General features: G+C 43.2%; 1 protein-coding gene across 7 annotated transcripts in view; it reads left to right on the top strand.

The window, feature by feature from the left end:
- LOC110536872 (FSD1-like protein) overlaps positions 1–25,630 on the top strand; it is a 74,817-nt gene that overhangs the window by 3,240 nt on the left and 45,947 nt on the right. For 4 of the 7 annotated variants that reach the window (XR_016484862.1, XM_036936758.2, XM_036936757.2 and 1 more), the window contains exons 2-5: positions 11,807–11,902; positions 12,306–12,437; positions 18,002–18,103; positions 19,485–19,507. Coding sequence is in view for 6 of the 7 variants with exons in the window: in XM_036936758.2 (XP_036792653.2) it covers positions 11,807–11,902; positions 12,306–12,437; positions 18,002–18,103; positions 19,485–19,507 (353 nt within the window). In the remaining variant the exon portion in view is untranslated. The remainder of the gene's footprint in view (positions 1–11,806; positions 11,903–12,305; positions 12,438–18,001; positions 18,104–19,484; positions 19,508–25,630) is intronic. The other 3 variants (XM_090191560.1, XM_090191559.1, XM_090191561.1) reach the window with 1 other exon arrangement.

Raw genomic sequence — 25,630 nt, 5'->3', positions numbered from 1 at the left:
CGGTGTGCCTGGCACCTACTACCATACCCCGTTAAAAGACACTTCAATCTTTTGTCTTGACATTCACCCTCTGAATAGCACACATACACAATCCATGTCACAAAAATCCTTATTTAACTCGTCTCCTCACCTTCATCTACACTGATTTGAAGTGGATTTAACAAGTGACTTCAATAAGGTGTTCCTAATGTTTTGTACACTCAGTGTATATTGTATATCTTATTGTACAGTGGAAATCTGATATTAGTTGGATGTGGAAACTGAACTGGGGCAATGGCTCCTTTTAGAATCAGTGGATTATTTTATATCTATGATTCTGTTTGTCCTGTTCAATGTATAGCCTGGTGTTTTCTGTTTGTCCTGTTTGATGTATAGCCTGGTATTTAGGTGTTTTTCAGAAAATTTTACCTGATGCTCATTCAAATATCAATCCAAATCAAATCCATCTTGACGATATTAAATTGGAACTACTCTAGTACAAACCTTGATCAAATCTCCAGTAAATTGGGGATTTTGATACTTTAGTGTACAACATGTAGGTCAACAAGTATCATGTACACTACCACATAAGTTACGAATGAACAGAGAACGAGACATTTTAAAATGGCTGAGGAGAGAACACAATAGGCCTTTTCCCACTGCATTGCTCTTAGCCCCAGTCTGGACTGGTCACACACAGCATTTGTTAACCCTGAGCTAACAGACAAACACAACATGCGACCAATGTCAATAAGCAATAAGACATTTTAATAATCTATTACTTCTTGCTTCTAGCCTGGCATTTGATTTCCAACAGTGATGGTTGTATATAAATCTTGCTGTTTGTCTGTCCCACATCGGAAACAATGTCAACAAAACCCCCATCTCTATTTCCATCGTGGTCCTGTCAGTTACTGTAGTCAATACTGTAGGCGATATTGACACTGTACACTAATTAAATTGACAGGAGGGCGACGGAGGTCCTAATGAACAGAATTAGCTTAACTCGTGGTGTTGGGGCCTTTTGTCTGCTTGTGTCGGCATGAACTCTGCATGTCAATCTCCAAGTGAGAGGAGAGATTTACTGCCTCACTACATGTATTTTGTGAGAGGTATTGACATGTTGAAAGCACAGAGCTGTCTGTGTTTAAACGGCTAGTGCACAGCTCAGACACCCATGCACCACCGCTCTTAAATGCAAGTAAAACTAAATGCATGCTCTTCAACCGATCACTGCCCGCACCTGCCCGCCCGTCCAGCATCACTACTCTGGATATTTCTGACTTAGAATACGTGGACAACTACAAATACCTAGGTGTCTGGCTAGACTGTAAACTCTCCTTCCAGACTCACATTAAACATCTCCAATCCAAAATTAAATCTAGAATCAGCTTCCTATATCGCAACAAAGCATCCTTCACTCATGCTGCCAAACACACCCTCGTAAAACTGACCATCCTACCGATCCTCGACTTCAGTGATGTCATCTACAAAATTGCCTCCAACACTCTACTCAACAACCTGGATGCAGTCTATCACAGTGCCATCCGTTTTGTCACCAAAGCCCCATATACTACCCACCAGTGCGACCTGTACGCTCTCGTTGGTTGGCCCTCGCTTCATACTCGTCGCCAAACCCACTGGCTCCAGGTCATCTGTAAGTCTCTGCCAGGTGAAGCCCCGCCTTATCTCAGCTCACTGGTCACCATAGTAACACCCACTTGTTGCACGCGATCCAGTAGGTGTATCTCACTGCTCACCCCCAAAGCCAATTCCTCCTTTGCCTGCCTTTCCTTCCAGTTCTCTGCTGCCAATGACTGGAAAAAACTGCAAAAATCACTGAAGCTGGAGACTTATCTCCCTCACTAGCTTTAAGCATCAGCTGTCAGAGCAGCTTACAGATCACTGCACCTGTACATAGCCCATCTGTAAATAGCCCTTCTATCTACCTCATCCCCATACTGTTATTTATTTGATTTATTTTGCTCCTTTGCCCCCCAGTATCTCTACTTAAACACTCATCTTCTGCACATATATCACTCCAGTGTTTAATTGCTATATTGTAATTATTTCACCACCATGGCCTATTTATTGCCTTACCTCCCTAATCTCACCTCATTTGCACACACTGTATACATACTTTTGTTTTTTTATACTGTATTGACTATGTTTGTTTATTCCATGTGTAACTCTGTGTTATTGACTGTATGTTTGTTTTATTCCATGTGTAACTCTGTATTATTGACTGAATGTTTGTTTTAATTCCATGTGTAACTCTGTATTATTGACTGTATGTTTGTTTTACTCCATGTGTAACTCTGTGTCGTTGTATGTGTCAAACTGCTTTGCTTTATCTTGACCAGGTCGCAGTTGTAAATGAGAACTTGTTCTCAACTGGCCTACCTGGTTAAATAAAGGGTTAGGGTTATATATATAAATACCTGGTTAAATAAAGGGTTAGGGTTATATATATAAATAAATACCTGGTTAAATAAAGGTTAAATAAATAAAGTGGTAGAGTAGTGGTATAATAATAATGTATTGTAGATACAGTATGTAGTGGTGTAATAATAATGTATTGTATGATGTACTGTATAAATATGTTTTAAATAATTACATTAATCTTGTTTGGACAACAGGAAGAGTATCCTTAATAAATAGGGAATACTACTGTATGTAGGGAATAGGGTGCCATTCTGGCACTGTGTTGGTGCCAGAAACCCGTCCCCGTAGAGACGGGCACTGTGTTGGTGCCAGATCCCCGTCCCCGTAGAGACGGGCACTGTGTTGGTGCCAGATACCCGTCCCGGTAGAGACGGGCACTGTGTTGGTGCCAGATCCCCGTCCCCGTAGAGACGGTCACTGTGTTGGTGCCAGAAACCCGTCCCGGTAGAGACGGGCACTGTGTTGGTGCCAGATTCCCATCCCGGTAGAGATGGGCACTGTGTTGGTGCCAGATACTTTGTTGGTGCCAGATCCCCGTCCCCGTAGAGACAGTAGAAAGAGCATACATTTCATTCCCAGGGATCCCAAGTAGAGAGTAGAGCAATTGTGAAGTTTCATCATGACTTATTATATGGGCCATTCACAACGAGCCTTTAGGCTGATGGGCCATTCACAACGAGCCTTTAGGGTGATGGGCCATTCACAACGAGCCTTTAGGGTGATGGGCCATTCACAACGGGCCTTTAGGCTGATGGGCCATTCACAACGAGCCTTTAGGCTGATGGGCCATTCACAACGAGCCTTTAGGCTGATGGGCCATTCACAACGAGCCTTTAGGCTGATGGGCCATTCACAACGAGCCTTTAGGCTGATGGGCCATTCACAACGGGCCTTTAGGCTGATGGGCCATTCACAACGAGCCTTTAGGCTGATGGGCCATTCACAACGGGCCTTTAGGCTGATGGGTTTTTTGTTGGTTGTGAATGATGTGAGCTACTGAACATGACTCAAAGACAGTTTGGCGCTCTGAACACACAGCACCAAGACAGTTTAGCGCTCTGAACACACAGCACCAAGACAGTTTAGCACTCTGAACACACAGCACCAAGACAGTTTAGCGCTCTGAACACACAGCACCAAGACAGTTTTGATCAGTTGTGGCACTGGAGTCATTACCAGGTGTGGTTGATCCTGAAACTGGCAGCCTGTCTGGAAAAGCCTGAAGCTTCCTGGCTGGGTGCCATAGTAGAGATTTGTCTCATACATTGTCTCTGTCTCACACTCTAAATCTGAAACTGAGAGGCCATTTTGGTTCTTAAATCTGTATGGCCAAAACAGTGAATGAGGTGTCTGGACCTAGGTGTAATACTTAGTACATGATAATACGTTTAGTAGTTGTGTGTTTTGCATCACACTAGTCTGGTAAACTGATGGTAGGACTTCTTCTCTATGTGGATTCTGACTGACACTTCTGATGTTGTTGTGGCAGTCATTACATTTTGTCAGCCGTTGATTGTTAAGCAAATAACTGCCGGTCTCATGGTAATTGACCACGAATTAACATAAACACATTTAGCATCTCTTGGCTTCCACATATAATCTACAAGACACTGATGCAGACCTTTTGGAACATCTACATTTTAAAAAGTCAAATAAATCCATGTAATATAGCCTACACCTTCACAATAAATCCATGTAATATGGCCTCCACCTTCACAATAAATCCATGTAATATAGTCTACACCTTCACAATAAATCCATGTAATATAGTCTACACCTTCACAATAAATCCATGTAATATGGCCTCCACCTTCACAATAAATCCATGTAATATAGTCTCCACCTTCACAATAAATCCATGTAATATAGCCTACACCTTCACAATAAATCCATGTAATATGGCCTCCACCTTCACAATAAATCCATGTAATATAGTCTACACCTTCACAATAAATCCATGTAATATAGTCTACACCTTCACAATGAATCCATGTAATATAGTCTACACCTTCACAATAAATCCATGTAATATAGCCTCCACCTTCTCAATAAATCCATGTAATATAGCCTCCACCTTCACAATAAATCCATGTAATATAGCCTCCACCTTCATAATAAATCCATGTAATATAGCCTCCACCTTCATAATAAATCCATGTAATATATTCTACAACTTCACAATAAATCCATTATTTATTTTAGACATGTCTAAAGAAACATGATAAGAAGAAAATGTAGTCTATTTCAGAAGAACAGAATAACATCCTCTGAGTTGTCCTCATGTTAGGTCCTGATCTGGCTCTGCCATATGGCTGTGGGCTACATCCTCTGAGTTGTCCTCATGTTAGGTCCTGATCTGGCTCTGCCATATGGCTGTGGGCTACATACTCTGAGTTGTCCTTATGTTAGGCCCTGATCTGGCTCTGCCATATGGCTGTGGGCTACATACTCTGAGTTGTCCTCATGTTAGGTCCTGATCTGGCTCTGCCATATGGCTGTGGGCTACATCCTCTGAGTTGTCCTCATGTTAGGTCCTGATCTGGCTATGCCATATGGCTGTGGGCTACATCCTCTGAGTTGTCCTCATGTTAGGTCCTGATCTGGCTATGCCATATGGCTGTGGGCTACATCCTCTGAGTTGTCCTCATGTTAGGTCCTGATCTGGCTCTGCCATATGGCTGTGGGCTACATCCTCTGAGTTGTCCTCATGTTAGGTCCTGATCTGGCTATGCCATATGGCTGTGGGCTACATCCTCTGAGTTGTCCTCATGTTAGGTCCTGATCTGGCTATGCCATATGGCTGTGGGCTACATCCTCTGAGTTGTCCTCATGTTAGGTCCTGATCTGGCTCTGCCAAATGGCTGTGGGCTACACTAGTTCATTTAGCAGACAAGATTTGCTTAGAATTCCAAGGTATTATTTTATATTATGAAGAATATAATTGAACAAAGCTGAATAAAATAGAAAGGATATTCTCTCCAAACGATTTGAGGGAGTGCCCACATTCTGTGTTGACCAGTCAATAGAGAATAGGTACTCCTATATGCTTAATTTAGAGTAATTTATGCAAATTTAGTTGTTCTACAAACGTTGGGCTATATGTTTTGATTTGTAATACATTCTAAGTCGGCAGGATGCGACTTTAATGATGATTTCAAAAAAGTTGCTTGAAAGACATGAGCTCTACTTTGTTTTTTTTGCGCAGGCTGTACACACTACAACAGTCTCTCATTCACAATTTGACAAGCACTTGATAATAAGCCTCAAATTTCCGACATCCCCTTTATGTGGCTGTAATGCCCCCTAAAAAATCCATGCCTTTTGTGGCCAGTGGCCGTTGTGCCCTTGAGCTGAATATGATAATTATAAATTATTTGAATTTTTACCACCTTTATCGCCCTACTTTCGATCTTGTCTCATTGCTGCAACTTCCCAACGTGCTCGGGGGGCAAAGGTCGCTTCTTAACACCCGCCCACCACCGTGTCAACGAATCACTGTTCAACTGATACGGATCTTATTAAAACATATAGGACTATGGGCTAGACTACATGAGGTGTGACACTAACCTTATAGGACTATGGACTAGACTACATGAGGTGTGATACTAACCTTATTAAAACATATAGGACTATGGGCTAGACTACATGAGGTGTGATACTAACCTTATTAGAACATATAGGACTATGGGCTAGACTACATGAGGTGTGATACTAACCTTATAGGACTATGGACTAGACTACATGAGGTGTGATACTAACCTTATTAAAACATATAGGACTATGGGCTAGACTACATGAGGTGTGACACTAACCTTATAGGACTATGGACTAGACTACATGAGGTGTGATACTAACCTTATAGGACTATGGACTAGACTACATGAGGTGTGATACTAACCTTATAGGACTATGGACTAGACTACATGAGGTGTGATACTAACCTTATAGGACTATGGGCTAGACTACATGAGGTGTGATACTAACCTTATAGGACTATGGGCTAGACTACATGAGGTGTGATACTAACCTTATTAAAACATATAGGACTATGGGCTAGACTACATGAGGTGTGATACTAACCTTATAGGACTTTGGACTAGACTACATGAGGTGTGATACTAACCTTATAGGACTATGGGCTAGACTACATGAGGTGTGATACTAACCTTATAGGACTTTGGACTAGACTACATGAGGTGTGATACTAACCTTATAGGACTATGGACTAGACTACATGAGGTGTGATACCAACCTTATTGAAACATATAGTATCACACCTCATGTATTCTAGTCCATATGGACTAGGCTAATTTACATCAACAACATAGCTCCGGCAGTAGGAAACTCTCTCATCCATTTATATGCAGATGATAGTCTTCTACTCAGCTGGCCCTTCCCCGGATTTTGTGTTAAATGCTCAACAACAAAGCTTTCTCTGCCCTTAACCTTGTTCTGAACACCTCCCAAACAAAGGTCATGTGGTTTGGTAAGAAGAATGCCCCTCTCCCCACAGGTGTGATTACTACCTCTGAGGGTTTAGAGCTTGAGGTAGTCAGTCGCCTCATACAAGTACTTGGGAGTATGGCTAGACAGTACACTGTCCTTCTCTCAGCACATATCAAAGCTGCAGGTTAAAATTTAAAACTAGACTTGGTTTCCTCTATCGTAATCGCTCCTCTTTCACCCCAGCTGCCAAACTAACCCTGATTCAGATGACCATCCTACCCATGCTAGACTAAGGAGATGTAATTTATAGATTGGCAGGTAAGGGTGCTCTCGAGCGGCTAGATGTTCTTTACCATTCGGCCATCAGATTTGCCACCAATGCTCCTTATAGAACATATCACTGCACTCTATACTCCTCTCTAAACTGGTCATCTCTGTATACAAATCAAATCAAATCAAATTTTATTTGTCACATAGACATGGTTAGCAGATGTTAATGCGAGTGTAGCGAAATGCTTGTGCTTCTAGTTCCGACAATGCAGTAATAACAAGTAATCTAACTAACAATTCCAAAACTACTGTCTTGTACACAGTGTAAGGGGATAAAGAATATGTACATAAGGATATATGAATGAGTGATGGTACAGAGCAGCATAGGCAAGATACAGTAGATGGTATCGAGTACAGTATGTATACCCGGCGCAAGACCCACTGGTTGATGCGTATTTATAAAACCCTCTTAGGCCTCACTCCCCCCTATCTGAGATATCTACTGCAGCCCTCATCCTCCACATACAACACCCGTTCTGCCAGTCACATTCTGTTAAAGGTCCCCAAAGCACACACATCCCTGGGTCGCCCCTCTTTTCAGTTCGCTGCAGCTAGCGACTGGAACAAGCTGCAACAAACACTCAAACTGGACAGTTTTATCTCCATCTCTACATTCAAAGACTCAATCATGGACACTCTTACTGACAGTTGTGACTGCTTTGTGTGATGTATTGTTGTCTCTACCTTCTTGCCCTTTGTGCTGTTGTCTGTGACCAATATTTATGTTTGTACCATTTCTTTATTTTGTGTTGCTACCATGTTGTGTTGCTACCATGTTGTCATGTGTTGCTGCCATGTTGTGTTGCTACCATGTTGTCATGTGTTGCTGCCATGTTGTGTTGCTACCATGTTGTCATGTGTTGCTGCCATGTTGTGTTGCTACCATGTTGTCATGTGTTGCTACCATGTTGTGTTGCTGCCATGTTGTGTTGCTACCATGTTGTCATGTGTTGCTGCCATGTTGTGTTGCTACCATGTTGTCATGTGTTGCTGCCATGTTGTGTTGCTACCATGTTGTCATGTGTTGCTACCATGTTGTGTTGCTACCATGTTCTCATGTGTTGCTGCCATGTTGTGTTGCTACCATGTTGTCATGTGTTGCTACCATGTTGTGTTGCTACCATGTTGTCATGTGTTGCTGCCATGTTGTCATGTGTTGCTACCATGTTGTGTTGCTACCATGTTGTCATGTGTTGCTGCCATGTTGTGTTGCTACCATGTTGTCATGTGTTGCTGCCATGTTGTGTTGCTACCATGTTGTCATGTGTTGCTACCATGTTGTCATGTGTTGCTGCCATGTTGTGTTGCTACCATGTTGTCATGTGTTGCTACCATGTTGTCATGTGTTGCTGCCATGTTGTCATGTGTTGCTACCATGTTGTGTTGCTGCCATGTTGTCATGTGTTGCTGCCATGTTGTCATGTGTTGCTGCCATGTTGTGTTGCTACCATGTTGCGTTGCTACCATGTTGTCATGTGTTGCTACCATGTTGTGTTGCTACCATGTTGTCATGTGTTGCTGCCATGTGTTGCTACCATGTTGTCATGTGTTGCTACCATGTTGTGTTGCTACCATGTTGTGTTGCTACCATGTTGTCATGTGTTGCTACCATGTTGTGTTGCTACCATGTTGTCATGTGTTGCTGCCATGTTGTGTTGCTGCCATGTTGTGTTGCTGCCATGCCGTCATGTGTTGCTACCATGTTGTGTTGCTACCATGTTGTCATGTGTTGCTGCCATGTTGTGTTGCTACCATGTTGTCATGTGTTGCTGCCATGTTGTGTTGCTACCGTGTTGTCATGTGTTGCTACCATGTTGTCATGTGTTGCTACCATGTTGTCATGTGTTGCTACCATGCTGTGTTGCTACCATGTTGTCATGTGTTGCTACCATGTTGTCATGTGTTGCTGCCATGTTGTCATGTGTTGCTGCCATGTTGTGTTGTTGACTTAGGTCTCGCTTTATTTAGGGTTGTTGTCTCTCTTGTTGTGAATTGTGTTTTGTCCTATATTTTTAATTTTTAATCCCAGCAGGAGGCCTTTTGCCTTTTTGGTAGGCCGTCATTGTAAATAAGAATTTGTTCTTAACTGACTTGCCAAGTTAAATAAAATGTAAAAAAATAAACATGAGATGTGGGAATATGATTTGAAAAAGTTGCAAAAAAAAAAAGAAGCTGGGCATCATTCCCATTGTCACCCATCACACTATTCTTGATTTCATCTGGTCTTTACCTGTATTACATAATACAGTGCATTCGGAAAGTATTCAGACCCCTTGACTTTTCCCACATTTTGTTACTTTACAGCCTTATTCTAAAATTGATTTAAAAAAATAAAATAAAAATGTCCTCATCCATCTACACATGATACCCCATAATGACAAAATAAAAACAGATTTTTAGAAATGTTTTCAAATGTATTGAAAATAAAACTGAAATAATTTATTTACATAAGTATTCAAACCCTTTACTCAGTACTTTGTTGAAGCACCTTTTGACATCGATTACAGCCTCCAGTCTTCTTGGTTATGACGCTACAAGCTTGGCACACCTGTATTTGGGGAGATTCTCCCATTCTTCTCTGCAGATCCTCTCAAGCTCTGTCAGGTTGGATGGGAAGCGTTGCTACACAGCTGTTTTCAGGTTTCTCCAGAGATGTTCAATCAGGTTCAAGTCCGGGCTCCGGCTGGGCCACTCAAGGACATTCGGAGACTTGTCCCGAAGCCACTCCTGCGTTGTCTTGGCTGTGTGCTTAGGGTCGTTGTTCTGTTGGAAGGTGACCCTTCGTCCCAGTCTGAGAACCTGCTCCAGAGTGCTCAGGACTTCATCAAGGATCTCTCTGTACTTTGCTCCATTTATCTTTGCCTTGATCCTGACTAGTCTCCCAGTCCCTGCAGCTGAAAAACATCCCCACAGCATGATGCTGCCACCACAGTGCTTCACCGTAGAGATGGTGCCAGGTTTCCTCCAGACGTGATACTTGGCATTCAGGCCAAAGAGTTCAATCTTAGTTTCATCAGACCAGAGAATCTTGTTTCTCATGGTCTGAGAGTCTTTAGGTGCCTTTTGGCAAACTCCAAGCGGGCTGTCATGTGCCTTTTTACAGAGGAGTGGGTTCCGTTTGGCTATTCTATCAGAAAGGCCTGATTGGAGGAGTGCTGCAGAGGTGGTTGTCCTTCTGGAAGGTTCTCCAATCGCCACATTGGGTTCTTGGTCACCTCTCTGACCAAGGCGCTTCTCCCCCGATTTTCTCAGTTTGGCCAGGATGCCAGCTTTAGGAAGAGTCTTGGTGATTCCAAACTTCTTCCATTTTATGAATGATGGATGCCACTGTGTTCTTGGGGACCGTCAATGCTGCAGAAATGTTTTGGTACCCTTCCCCAGATCTGTGCCTCGACACAATCCTGTCTCGGAACTTTACAGACCAATTTCTTCGACCTCATGACTTTGTTTTAGCACCGTGTCAACTGTGGGACCTTATATAGACAGGTGTGTGCCTTTCCAAATCATGTCCAATCAATTTAATTTACCACAGGTGGACTCCAATCAAATTGTAGAAACGTCTCAAGGATGATCCATGGAAACAGGATGCACCTGAACTCAATTTAGAGTCTCATAGCAAAGGGTATAAATACTTATGTAAGTAAAGTAATTCTGTTTTCTTTATTTTTATAAATGTTTAAAAAAATCTAATCCTTTTTTTAAGGGGTACTGTGTTTTAGATTCATGGACTAAATATTATTTCATCAATTTCAAGGCTGAATAATGTGGAAAAGGTCAAGGGGTCTGAATACTTTCCAAATGCGATGTATATGTGTAAAATTAGTTTTTAGAATGGACCATTATCATTATATGTCTTAAATAGCGAATGGGGGACGCTTTTCCCTTGGTTCATTCTCATGCCAGCCAGCTAGGCTATACTCCTGTTGTAAAGCGAAACAATTAGCTTAATATTCGGAAAGTTGATAAATAAATATAATATACCTAGCCTATAGAAAGCTGACGGGATCTTCCTCTTTTTAATAGAGGCCATCACTCTGTTTTCTCACTCAATTGCATAGCCTATAGAAATGTTGCACAACATGAGCTCATGGGCTCTCGTAAAACGTTTGATTTAGATTCAGAGTGATTAGAGGGACAGTAGAGTCCTGAGTACCAGGCAGTCAGCAAGTTTGGGAGGTTACTAATGACCATCAGCATCATCAGAACTGGGAGAAACCTAGTTACTGTGAGGTCATGACTCGTGACTGCCGGTTTGACGGTAATACGGCCACCATAAAAGCCCTAATCTTGATACGTTGTGTTCATTTTGGCATGTTTAGCCATTGTTGTGTGCGTAGATAGCAAGTCAATGGAGCTAACTGGCTAGCTACTACTGTTAGCTAGCCAGATAGCCACAAATCCTTTTTAGCTAAGCTAGCTAACCACAAAGAATTTACATCTACCTTGCATTATATTGAGGTAATTTGTGCCTGTTTTAACTAGCTGGATAGCTAGAAACACCACCTATATTCTACTTAAAGCTTTGACATTCCTGTGTAATGAACGGCGCTATATAAATGACATGTATTATTATAAATTGATTTTTATTTTATGTTTTGTGTTACAGGAGGCCTTACAGAGAATAATCACCACGTTGGCCAATAAAAATGAGGAGCTCCATAACTTCATGGAAACACTTAGTCACTCTCTGGCTGGTGTCCAGGTAAGATATATATTTTTATTTATTTATTTAACTAGGTGATATGTGAAGAACAAATTCTTATTTTCAATGACAGGTGTGTTGACTGCCTTTTTCAGGGGCAGAACGACAGATTTGTACCTTACCTCAGCTCTGAGATTTGAACTTGCAACCTTTCGGTTACTAGTCCAACGCTCTAACCACTAGGCTACCCTGCCGCCCCATATATACACAACACTCAGTCAATTACATTAAACATAACATACAGCAATAATAATCTTGATATTACAATCTTGTACAGTCATTTCCATTTACCAAATATGCCATGTTGATCCATCTATAGACTCTTGTGACACAGAGATATGGTTCTTGGTTCAGAGGATAATCAATATATATATATGTGTGTGTGTGATTTTTTTTTTCCAAGGTGAACTGCCCACAGGCAGTGTCCGACCTGGAGGAGGAGTTTGACAGGTTATTCACCATCCTGGTTGAGATGAAGGAGAGTATGATCAACACCATCAAACAGGAAGGGGCCAAGAAGACACAGGAACTACAGGTACCTGACCTCTAACCCCTGACCCCTAACCCAACACCATCAAACAGGAACTACAGGTACCTGACCCCTAACCCCTGACCCTAACCCAACACCTTCAAACAGGAGGGGGCCAAGAAGGCACAGGAACTACAAGTACCTGACCCCTCACCCTAACCCAACACCTTCAAACAGGAGGGGGCCATGAAGGCACAGGATCTACAGGTATTATACACCTTTGGGGTGAATTGAAACACCGACTACGAGCCAGCCCTAAGGGCCCAGCATCAGTGCCCGACCTCACTAATGCTCTTGTGGCTGAATGGAAGCAAGTCCCCACAGCAATGTTCCAACATCTAGTGGAAAGCCTTCCCAGAAGAGTGGAGGCTGTTATAGCAGCAATGTTACAACATCTAGTGGAAAGCCTTCCCAGAAGAGTGGAGGCTGTTATAGCAGCAATGTTCCAACATCTAGTAGAAAGCCTTCCCAGAAGAGTGGAGGCTGTTATAGCAGCAATGTTCCAACATCTAGTGGAAAGCCTTCCCAGAAGAGTGGAGGCTGTTATAGCAGCAATGTTCCAACATCTAGTGGAAAGCCTCTCCAGAAGAGTGGAAGCTGTTATAGCAGCAAAGGAGGGACCAACTCCATATTAATGCCCATGATTATGGAATGAGATGTTTGACGAGCAGATGGCCACATACTATTGGTCATGCAGTGTATACATACATATACACTCACTGGCCAGTTTATTAGATTCACCCATCTAGTCCCGAGTCTGAGGTACTGGATCAGCCTGGCACCGACGATCACACCACGCTCCAAGCCCTTTTAGGTCACTAGTTTTACACAATTCTAACGTTCAATGGAACAGTAACTGAATTTCTCGACGCCTTACTGCTTTATATAGCAAACCACGACTCACTGTCTGTTGGAGAGATCCATTTTTCTATACCTAACATACTGGCTGGGGATTGGATGAACCATGACTAGAATACAGTATATACATATGAAATGAGTAAAGCAGTATGTACACATTATTAATGTGACTAGTTAGTTAATACAGTAGAATAGAATACAGTAGAATAGAATACAGTATCTACATATGAGATGAGTAAACCAGTATGTAAATATTATTAATGTGACTAGTTAGTTAATACAGTAGAATAGAATACAGTAGAATAGAATACAGTAGAATAGAATACAGTATATACATATGAGATGAGTAAACCAGTATGTAAATATTATTAATGTGACCAGTGATTCCATGACTATGTACATAGGGCAGCAGTCTCTAAGGGGCAGGGTTGAGTACCAGGGGGTAGCCGGCTAGTAACAGTGACTAAGGGGCAGGGTTGAGTACCAGGGGGTAGCCGGCTAGTAACAGTAACTAAGGGGCAGGGTTGAGTACCAGGGGGTAGCCGGCTAGTAACAGTAACTAAGGGGCAGGGTTGAGTACCAGGGGGTAGCCGGCTAGTAACAGTAACTAAGGGGCAGGGTTGAGTACCAGGGGGTAGCCGGCTAGTAATAGTGACTAAGGTTCAGGGCAGGGTACTGGATGGTAGCCGGATGACCTTCTAGATGGTAGCAGGGTGAACATGCCAGGGCTCGGGTGGCTGAGGTCCTTGATGACCTTCTAGATGGTAGCAGGGTGAACATGCCAGGGCTCGGGTGGCTGAGGTCCTTGATGACCTTCTAGATGGTAGCAGGGTGAACATGCCAGGGCTCGGGTGGCTGAGGTCCTTGATGACCTTCTAGATGGTAGCAGGGTGAACATGCCAGGGCTCGGGTGGCTGAGGTCCTTGATGACCTTCTAGATGGTAGCAGGGTGAACATGCCAGGGCTCGGGTGGCTGAGGTCCTTGATGACCTTCTAGATGGTAGCGGGGTGAACATGCCAGGGCTCGGGTGGCTGAGGTCCTTGATGACCTTCTAGATGGTAGCGGGGTGAACATGCCAGGGCTCGGGTGGCTGAGGTCCTTGATGACCTTCTAGATGGTAGCGGGGTGAACATGCCAGGGCTCGGGTGGCTGAGGTCCTTCATCTTCTCGGCCTTCCTGTGACACTGAGTGCTGTAGGTGTCCTGGAGGGCAGGCAGTGTGCCCCCCGGTGATGAGTTGGGCAGACCACACCATCCTCTGGAGAACCCTACGGTTGCGGACTGTGGAATTGCTGTACCAGGCAGTGATGCTCTCAATTGTGCATCTGTAAATTTTTCTTGAGGGTCTTAGGTGCTCCTGAGGTTGAAGAGGCGCTGTCGGAGTGAATGGACCATTTCAGATCCTTGGTGACGTGCAAGGAACGTGAAGCATTTGCCCCCTCTCCTCTGCGGCCCCGTCGATGTGGATGGGGGCGTGCTCCACACCTCCTGTAGTCCACGATCAGATCCTTCGTTTTGTTGACGTTGAGGGAGAGGTTATTTTCCCGGCACCACTCCTCCTGGACTCTCACCTCCTCCTGGACTCTCACCTCCTCCAGGACTCTCACCTCCTCCAGGACTCTCACCTCCTCCTGGACTCTCACCTCCTCCAGGACTCTCACCTCCTCCTGGACTCTCACCTCCTCCTGGACTCTCACCTCCTCCTGGACTCTCACCTCCTCCTGGACTCTCACCTCCTCCTGGACTCTCACCTCCTCCTGGACTCTCACCTCCTCCAGGACTCTCACCTCCTCCCTGTGACTCCACTCCTTACCACTAGTGTTCGTTATGGGTGTTGTTGTAGTGCCTCCATACACCATTCCCAGCCTGGGGTCTCTCGTGTGTGTGTGTGTGTGTGTGTGTGATATATATTGGTAGTGATGGATGTGTGTTGTTGTGGTTCTTGGTTAGTGTACACCCCTCTCTCAGGCAGTCTGGGGTGTGTGTGATGTCATCATGCTGCTATGGCAGTTTCCTAGCCAACTCTCTAAATCCATTGAGCAGGAACAAAAAGTGTCTGAAATTACCCCCAGATAAGAGATTACCACTTTATCCCTCTCTGATGTTGACCACTGCCTGGTACTGCCTGGTATGCTGGTCCTCATTACGTCAAGCTCACTCAGTTGGTAGAGAATGGCGCTTGTAATGCCAGGGTAGTGGGTTCGATTCCCGGGACCACCCATACGTAAAATGTATGCATGCATGACTGCAGGTGACTGTGGATAAAAGCCTCTGCTTCTTGGCATATATTATATTAAAATATACACTCGTTGGTCAGTTTATGAGGTACACCATCGTGTTCATGAAAATGTTTCGCTCCTGCAGACAGTGGAATCATGTGGCTTGTTATATAAAGCAGGCAGACAGGCATCGAGGCATTCAGTTACTGTTCGATTAAACATCAGACTGGACAAAACTAGTGCCCTGATGTGACTGAGCCTGGTATGATCAGTGCCTGGTGCACCGGTTCCAGTACCTCAGAAACGGCCTCCTGGGGCTTTTCACGCACGACAGTGTCTCGGGTTTACTGAGAATGATGCAACAAACCAAAACATCCAGTCAGCAGCAGTCCTGTGGGCGATAACAGCTGGTTGATGAGAGGTTGAAGGAGAAAGGGAAGAATCATGCAAGTTAACAGGTGGGCCTCAAACAGAAGACGACCGTGTTTCACTCCAGTGGGCACGTGATCACCAACACTGGACAGATGAGTGGAAGAACATCGCCTGGTCCGAACATTCCCGGTTCCTGTCGCGTCATGCTGATGGCAGAGTCAGGATTTGGTTTAAGTAGCATGAGTCCATGGCCCCCATCCTGCCTGGTGTCAACGTTACAGGCTGGTGGCAGTGGTGTAATGGTGTGGGGAATGTTTTCCTGGCAGATGTTAGGTCCCATTATACCAATTGAGCAATGTTCCCAAAGCCTCAAATAATTCAGGTTGTTCTGGAGGCGAATGGGAGTCCGACTTTATACTAGATGGATGTACCTAATAAATAGCTTCTGAACGCACATACTCATTCTCATCATGTGAACCATGGAAACATACACTACCGTTCAAAAGTTTGGGGTCACTTAGAAATGTCCTTGTTTTTGAAAGAAAAGCACATTGGTTTTTGTCCATTAAAATAACATCAAATTGATCAGAAATACAGTGTAGACATCTACAGAGGCCCATTATCAGCAACCATCACTCCTGTGTTCCAATGGCACATTGTGTTAGCTAATCCAAGTTGATTATTTTAAAAGGCTAATTGATCATTAGAAAACCTTTTTGCAATTACGATAGCACAGCTGAAAACTGTTGTACTCATTAAAGAAGCTATAAAACTGGCCTTCTTTAAACTAGTTGAGTATCTGGAGCGTCAACATTTGTGGGTTTGATTACAGGCTCAAAATGGCCAGAAACAAAGAACTTTCTTCTGAAACTCTTCAGTCTATTCTTGTTCTGAGAATTGAAGGCTATTCCATGCGAGAAATTGCCAAGAAATTGAAGATCTCATACAACGCTGTGTATTACTCCCTTCACAGAGCAGGGCAAACTGGCTCTAACCAGAATAGAAAGAGGAGTGGGAGGCCACGGTGCACAACTGAGCAAGAGGACAAATGCATTTAAGTGTCTAGTTTGAGAAACAGACGCCTCACAAGTCCTCAACTGGCAGCTTCATTAAATAGTACGTGCAAAACACCAGTCTCAACATCAACCGTGAAGATGCGACTCCGGGATGCTGGTTTCAAGCTACAATAGTAATTTACAACATTAATAACGTCTACACTGTATTTCTGATCAATTTGATGTTATTTTAATGGACAACAAATTTGCTTTTCTTTCAAAAACAAGAATTTCTAAGTGACACCAAACTTTTGCACAGTAGTGTATGTTTTCATCATGTGACCCATGGAAACAGATGTTTGTCATGTGACCTATGGAAACACATACACCTGTGTGTTTTATTTCATCAAAGTTATTAACCCGTGTCAGTGGCATTTTAATAACAGACTGTTGTTCATGATCCGTTTTAACAGTTAAATGCATTTTTCCTAAGAGTTGCCCTTTTAAGCTGTTTTTCCAGCATTTACTATTGTTATGAGTCTGTCAGCTGATGAACCAACATGTTATTATGTCACTGTGAGCTCAGCTAGCCTTCCCAAAACCAAGCAGGTGTTTGGTTACTTTTCCCCATCTCTGGTCCCCTCTCCTTGGGGTACTCTCTGTTACCTTTCCCCCTCTCTGGTCCTCTCTCCTTGGGGTTCCTGGAACCTGAGAGGAGGCTTAGCAATAGCAGCTGATCGTCTTCCTGATAGCTGACCGCTAGAAGACCTTGTAGCTAACTTTGTCCTGTGGGAAGGACAGTTATGAGAGCCTGTTCAGCCTCCTGGCTACTTTGAAGAATCTCAAATATAAAATATATTTTGATTTGTTTAACACTTTTTTTTTTTTTGGTTACTACATGATTCCATATGTGTTATTTCATAGTTTTGATGTCTTCACTATTATTCTACAATGTAGAAAATAGTAAAAATAAAGTGTATGTGTATATGTGTATATATATATATATGATGCTTTGTTAGTTCTATTGAAATCAGGCTTTCAACATGAGGTGTCAAGGTCAATTACATTCAGTGTTGTAACAGCTCACCCTTCTGAAATGTCTTTTCCCCCCCTGTTTATTCCACAGCATCAACTGACACAGAGCGGCAGTGCCTTGAAGAGCGCAGTGGAGCTGCTGGAGTTTGCAAACAATGCTCTGGATATTAAAGACGAGGATGAGTTCACTAAGGTAGAGGCTGCTGTTCTCTAGGGCTAGGACAAAAACATTTTATAATTGGGTGTGAAAGTATGAAGTGATTTCAGTGCCAACAGATATTTTAATTCCATGGGATATTGAATTAGAATATTTATATTGTATGCACATTTGAATTGTAGAATTCTTCAGTTGAATTTCTATTTCATGATTTGAAACTGAATTGAGTGAATATTGCATTCGGTTTTCAAATATTCAAATTCTAAATATTATATATTCAGTTTCAATATGGTAGATATTGCATTCATTGTCTGTGTATCAAGTCTCAAAGTTTTTAATGTATTCACCTTTTCAGATTCAGTTTTCAAATTCCGTTCTCTAAATTCAGATTCAAAACCAGAGACAACATCCTGGTGCTTTGCAGGCCATAAACTTGAAATTATAGTTTGTCACCTGGATACACAGACAATGAATGCAATATCTACCATATTGAAACGGAATATATATAAATATTGCATTTGAATATTCAATTAAATTGTGCATTACAAATAAAAAAAAATGTCAAATTCGATGTCCCAATACAAACACTAAATGATGGAATTCAAATACAGTTTGTTAGCACTGAAATCCCTCCATATGTAAGCCTTAGACAATAACATTATTTGAATGTGATCAGCTGACGAGGACTACCAGGAAGTGAATGAAGGTCAACGTCTAGGGAGTTTTTCCTAGCCACCGTGCTTCTTCACCTGCATTGCTTGCTGTTTGGGGTTTTAGGCTGGGTTTCTGTACAGCACTTTGAGATATCAGCTGATGTACGAAGGGCTATATAAAATAAATTTGATTGATTGATTGAACGTTGATTTACGAGTCAGGAGCCTCGGATAGCAATCATAGGTTGCAGTATGTATTCGATCTAAAGTGAAACTACATGGAGTTTCTTTGGGTTTTTTGGGGGGAATACTTTCAAATTGTTGATACTATGACGTAATAGTGTTCTCCTAAACTAACAAACACATGACTTTCCTTCTCAATTTCCTATAATACAGTAACAGAATCTTAAGTTAACAGTCACGCTGCTTTTTCTGTGTTTGACGTTGTTCACCATGCTCTCCTCAGCTTCTCACGGTGTGCGTGCATACGTGTGTGTGCGTGCGTCAGTTTGGCGAGTGTCCAGTCTGACTGCATGTACCGCATCCCGTCCCGTACCCAGTTCCCCTTCCCGTACCCAGTTCCCCTTCCCGTACCCAGTTCCCGTACCCGTACCCCATCCTGTGACAGTACCCCATCCCCGTACCCCATCCCGTGCCCGTTTCCCATCCCGTGCCTCCATGGCTGTACTAACTATGATATATCTCTATTGTACTAACGGTCCCACTTCTTCTTTCTCCTCCTCTTCCTCTCCTCTTCTTCCAAGGCTGCCAAGCAGATCAAAGATAGGTACGGTACTTCCCTTCTTCAGTCTCTGGACATGCCTGGAAACCCAACGTTAAATTGCATTGAATTCGAAGTCGTGCAGAAATGACCGTTTATGAATCAGGAAAGTTCACGACCTTTTTACAAGCCAGAAAATAATATGTTAACATACTTTACTGGTTGTCTGTGCGGTTTGTCCTTTTGGCGGTAGGACTTTCCACAGGAAAGTACGATTAAATCTACTTTTCAATGCGCTGGTAGTGTACACATTCAGATTTCTATCACCTGGACTATGTGCAGTAGGTCAAAATACGTGCATGAGACACATGAGAGACATGAGAGACACATGAGAGACACATGAGACATATGAGACACATGAGACATATGAGACACATGAGACACATGAGACACATGAGACACATGAGACACATGAGACACATGAGACACGAGAGACACGAGAGACACATGAGACATGAGAGACACATGAGACATGAGAGACACATGAGACATGAGAGACACATGAGACATGAGTGAGACATGAGAGACACATGAGACACATGAGACATGAGAGACACATGAGACATGAGAGACACATGAGACATGAGAGAGACATGAGAGACACATGAGACACGAGACATGAGAGACACACGAGACATGAGAGACACATGAGACATGAGAGACACATGAGACATGAGAGACACATGAGACATGAGAGACACATGAGACATGAGTGAGACATGAGACATGAGAGACACATGAGACATGAGTGAGACATGAGACAGAGACACATGAGACATGAGTGAGACATGAGACACATGAGACATGAGAGACACATGAGACACATGAGACATGAGAGACATGAGAGACACATGAGACATGAGAGACATGAGACAACGAGAGACATGAGACAACGAGAGACACATGACACACGAGAGACATGAGACACATGAGACATGAGACACACGAGAGACATGAGACACATGAGACACATGAGACATGAGACACATGAGACATGAGACATGAGTGACATGACACACGAGACACATGAGACACATGAGACACATGAGACATGAGAGACATGACACACGAGAGACATGAGACACATGAGACATGAGACATGAGACACATGCATACTAGCAGAGCTGGTACCACGTGTTTACATGGTTCTGGGCGTGCTTCAGGTGTTCAAAATATGAACGCGCACTACCAGTGCTTTGAAAAGTTGATGTAATTATACTTTGCTGTGGTTATATTGTCTCACATTCCTACCGCCAAAAGGACTAACCGTACGGATAACCGGTAAAGTAAGTTAAAAACAACATTCTGGCGTGTTCATGGCCGTAACTACATATAAGGACACGAAGGTCTGGACCTTGGCCATTTTTTTTTTTCTCATTTGAAAAATAATTCATAATAAAAAAATAAATATATATTGTACACAATAAAGAGAATCTATTACGGGTCAACATCTACATATTTCATCCCACCGTTGATCAAAGCCCAGAAAGCTTTTATTCTTCATCTGACCTGAGTTCTAATCGCGTCTACCTCTTAGTGACCCAGTGGTGAGTTTGTTATGTTCTCCTGCCTCTTAGTGACCCAGTGGTGAGTTCGTTATGTTCTCCTGCCTCTTAGTGACCCAGTGGTGAGTTCGTTATGTTCTCCTGCCTCTTAGTGACCCAGTGGTGAGTTCGTTATGTTCTCCTGTCTCTTAGTGACCCAGTGGTTAGTTCGTTATGTTCTCCTGTCTCTTAGTGACCCAGTGGTTAGTTCGTTATGTTCTCCTGCCTCTTAGTGACCCAGTGGTCAGTTCGTTATGTTCTCCTGCCTCTTAGTGACCCAGTGGTTAGTTCGTTATGTTCTCCTACCTCTTAGTGACCCAGTGGTGAGTTCGTTATGTTCTCCTGTCTCTTAGTGACCCAGTGGTTAGTTCGTTATGTTCTCCTGCCTCTTAGTGACCCAGTGGTGAGTTCGTTATGTTCTCCTGCCTCTTAGTGACCCAGTGGTGAGTTCGTTATGTTCTCCTGCCTCTTAGTGACCCAGTGGTGAGTTCGTTATGTTCTCCTGTCTCTTAGTGACCCAGTGGTTAGTTCGTTATGTTCTCCTGTCTCTTAGTGACCCAGTGGTTAGTTCGTTATGTTCTCCTGCCTCTTAGTGACCCAGTGGTTAGTTCGTTATGTTCTCCTGCCTCTTAGTGACCCAGTGGTTAGTTCGTTATGTTCTCCTACCTCTTAGTGACCCAGTGGTGAGTTCGTTATGTTCTCCTGTCTCTTAGTGACCCAGTGGTTAGTTCGTTATGTTCTCCTGCCTCTTAGTGAACCAGTGGTTAGTTCGTTATGTTCTCCTGCCTCTTAGTGACCCAGTGGTGAGTTCGTTATGTTCTCCTACCTCTTAGTGACCCAGTGGTTAGTTCGTTATGTTCTCCTGCCTCTTAGTGAACCAGTGGTGAGTTCGTTATGTTCTCCTGTGTCTCCAGGATTTGCCTTTAGCAGCACATTCACCACTCTCTCAAACGGCTAACTCCGCCCTCTCGCGGCAGAGGCCGCGGCCGACGGGAAACAAACTACCCAGCTCGCAGTCAGCTCAATACGCAACTAGTCTAGAGATGCTGCTGACGGTGTGTTGGCCAGGAGCAAAAAAATATGCTACCAAGTTCTCATAATAACTTTGCCTTACAGAGAGTAGGTTACTGAGATATACAGTGATGTGGTGAGACTGAGGCAGGCTGCAATGCATGTAGGAAGAAGCAGAGGAGACAGAGAGAGGTTAACACATTGTTTCTCCGAACTTGACAAAATCTGTACTAATCTAATGAATCGGAACTTTAAAAAATAAGATACCGTATGTATCAATATGAACATCTCCATAGGACCTATCTTGCCTATAGGGAACATTAAAATACAAACGATCCAAAACATTTTTCAATGTTTTTGTTTTGTCGCTGATGCTTTGTGTCAGTGTGAATCACCACCCCACCCCCCTTTATAACATTACAGTTGCTATAGCTACGTGTTTGTTGCTGGACTGAGGGGAATGAAACTACAGCAGCCAAGGTGATAATGACCGGGGTCATTTTTACTCGTTTTTACTCTTCTCCAAATAGCATTTTGAAAGTTTTTGGCTTCCGTCCGGACCTCACTAAAAATGTAAACTCTAGTTGTGGCCCTAAGTAGAGAGCGTGAGAGGGAACTTCCTGATTCAAATGCTAAAATCTGCCCTGACGTAGAATTCAATGCAGTTCGACGTTGGGTTTCCAGGGCGATGGCCATGCCTGGTAACATGCTGCAGTGGTGTGAGAAGCCTAGCTTAGTGCACGGTTCAGAGCCAGATCTGGTCAAAGAGTTACAGGTCTAGTTTCATGTGCTTTACTAACTAGATGTCTTTTTTGTAGTTGTTTTCTTCATGTAGTCAGCGATCTGGTCAGACATCGGCGAACTAAAAGTAACATGCATTTAGTGTGTCAATATGTGTGTGAGTCTTTGTTTGCTGTTACTGACCCCAAGGTAAGTGACGTTAGGCAGGTTTCCATTGACCCAGGTTTTTGCGACGTGCAATTGAAAGGGTGGTTATAGTAGATGTTTTCTACATTTTTATCCGCTATTCGTTTTTTGTTTAACTTTTATTTATTGCGACAAATTATGATGGAAACTGTGTTTTCGGGAAAACAAAATGAGCGCTGACAAATCATTTTGGAGGTACGCAGGGGGGGGCACATGATGTAAATGCATAGCCTAACTATGAAGCTCCACATTTTATATCTCAATGCCTACTGCTTGTTAAATCTATCTTTCACAATAAAAAATAAATGTTTCTTTGCAGGATCCTTGTCCTGACTTTCAAGAATGCATGAAATTGCTTCGACTTGCTTTTCTGATTGGCTGGATGCAAATTTCACCAACCAATTATTTCAGATAAAGTGAGGGGAAAAAAGTATTTGATCCTCTGCTGATTTTGCACGTTTGCCCACTGACAAAGAAATGATCCGTCTATAATTTTAATTGTAGGTTTATTTGAACAGAGAGAGACATAACAACAACAAAATAATCTAGAAAAACGCATGTCAAAAATGTTATAAATTGATTTGCATTTTAATGAGGGAAATACGTATTTGACCCCTCTGCAAAACATGACTTAGTACTTGGTGGCAATCAGAGGTCAGACGTTTCTTGTAGTTGGCCACCAGGTTTGCACACATCTCAGGAGGGATTTTGTCCCACTCCTCTTTGCAGATCTTCTCCAAGTCATTAGGGTTTCGAGGCTGACGTTTGGCAACTCGAACCTTCAGCTCCCTCCACAGATGTTCTATGGGACTAAGGTCTGGAGACGGGCACTCCAGGACCTTAATGTGCTTCTTCTTGAGCCACTCCTTTGTTGCCTTGGCTGTGTGTTTTGAATCATTGTCATGCTGGAATACCCATCCACGACACATTTTCAATGCCCTGGCTGAGGGAAGGAGGTTCTCACCCAAGATTTGACGGTACATGGCCCCGTCCATCGTCCCTTTGATGCGGTGAAGTTGTCTTGTCCCCTTAGCAAAAAAACACCCCCAAAGCATAATGTTTCCACCTCCATGTTTGACGGTGGGGATGGTGTTCTTGGGGTCATAGGCAGCATTCCTCCTCCTCCAAACACGGCGAGTTGAGTTGATGCCAAAGAGCTCCATTTTGGTCTCATCTGACCACAACACTTTCACCCAGTTGTCCTCTGAATCATTCAGTTGATCATTGGCAAACTTCAGACGGGCATGTATATGTGCTTTCTTGAGCAGGGGGACCCTGCGGGCGCTGGAGGATTTCAGTCCTTCACGGCGTAGTGTGTTACCAATTGTTTTCTTGGTGACTATGGTCCCAGCTGCCTTGATCATTGACGAGATCCTCCCGTGTTGTTCTGGGCTGATTCCTCACCGTTCTCATGATCATTGCAACTCCACGAGGTGATATCTTGCATGGAGCCCCAGGCCGAGGGAGATTGACAGTTCTTTTGTGTTTCTTCCATTTGCGAATAATCACACCAACTGTTTTCACCTTCTCACCAAGCTGCTTGGTGATGGTCTTGTAGCCCATTCCAGCCTTGTGTAGGTCTATAATCTTGTCCCTGACATCCTTGGAGAGCTCTTTGGTCTTTGCCATGATGGAGAGTTTGGAATCTGATTGATTGATTGCTTCTGTGGACAGGTGTCTTTTATACAGGTAACAAACTGAGATTAGGAGCACTCCCTTTAAGAGTGTGCTCCTAATCTCAGCTCGTTACCTGTATAAAAGACACCTGGGAGACAGAAATCTTTCTGATTTAAGAGGGGGTCAAATACTTATTTCCCTCGTTAAAATGCAAATCAATTTATAACATTTTTGACATGCGTTTTTTTTGTTTTTATTCTGTCTCTCACTGTTCAAATAAACCTACCATTAAAATTATAGACTGATCATTTATCAGTGGGCAAACGTACAAAATCAGCAGGGGATCAAATACTTGTTTCCCTCACTGTATACAGGAGAGCAAGTCTCACCATGGTGACCACGTACCGTGGCCAACAGTTGGCACATGAGAATGATTTAGAATATAGCAAATATGAATACATTTATTGCATTCTATCAATGCTGGCTTTGGCGGCCTACCTGAGCCGTGAAGCGGATCTCGTGTGTGGGAGGGCAGACAGGGGCGGTTGCCAGTTTAATTATTTTGCGATCTGCCTAAATGGATAATGGAAACACTTAAACCACTTCATTTTTATTAGACGCTGTAGGTTTTTTGCGAAAAATGTGGTGGGGGGGGAGGGGGGTAATGTCATTATGTACATCTGTTTATATCGACATCAGACAGTTAAATGGAAACGCACCCTTGGCAAGCTATTATCTTTGCCAACTTTCTAAATGGCGACAAAAATCCCAAGTTAATGGAAACACAGCTTTTGTGTGTCTCCTCCACCTGCTCCCCACCTGGGAGGGTAGCCTGGTCCCAGACCTGTTCCTGCTCTTGCCGACTCCAACGCCGCTGCTGCCACGACCAAGACAAACATGACAAGGAGTCGGCATGTCTCACAAAACATATGCTTATGTATGTATTCCGATTTCTTTTTAAATGACATCGGTACTAAACTTGAATGTGATAGCACAAACAGACTGACAGACTCAGGCTAGCCGAAGGGTG

Source organism: Oncorhynchus mykiss, chromosome 12 (assembly GCF_057628025.1).
Source record: "Oncorhynchus mykiss isolate SJ-2025 chromosome 12, ASM5762802v1, whole genome shotgun sequence".
In the NCBI taxonomy this organism is placed as follows: Eukaryota; Metazoa; Chordata; class Actinopteri; order Salmoniformes; family Salmonidae; genus Oncorhynchus; species Oncorhynchus mykiss.
The sequence above is the reverse complement of the archived record's forward strand: the minus strand, read 5'-3'. Positions and strand labels throughout refer to the sequence as shown.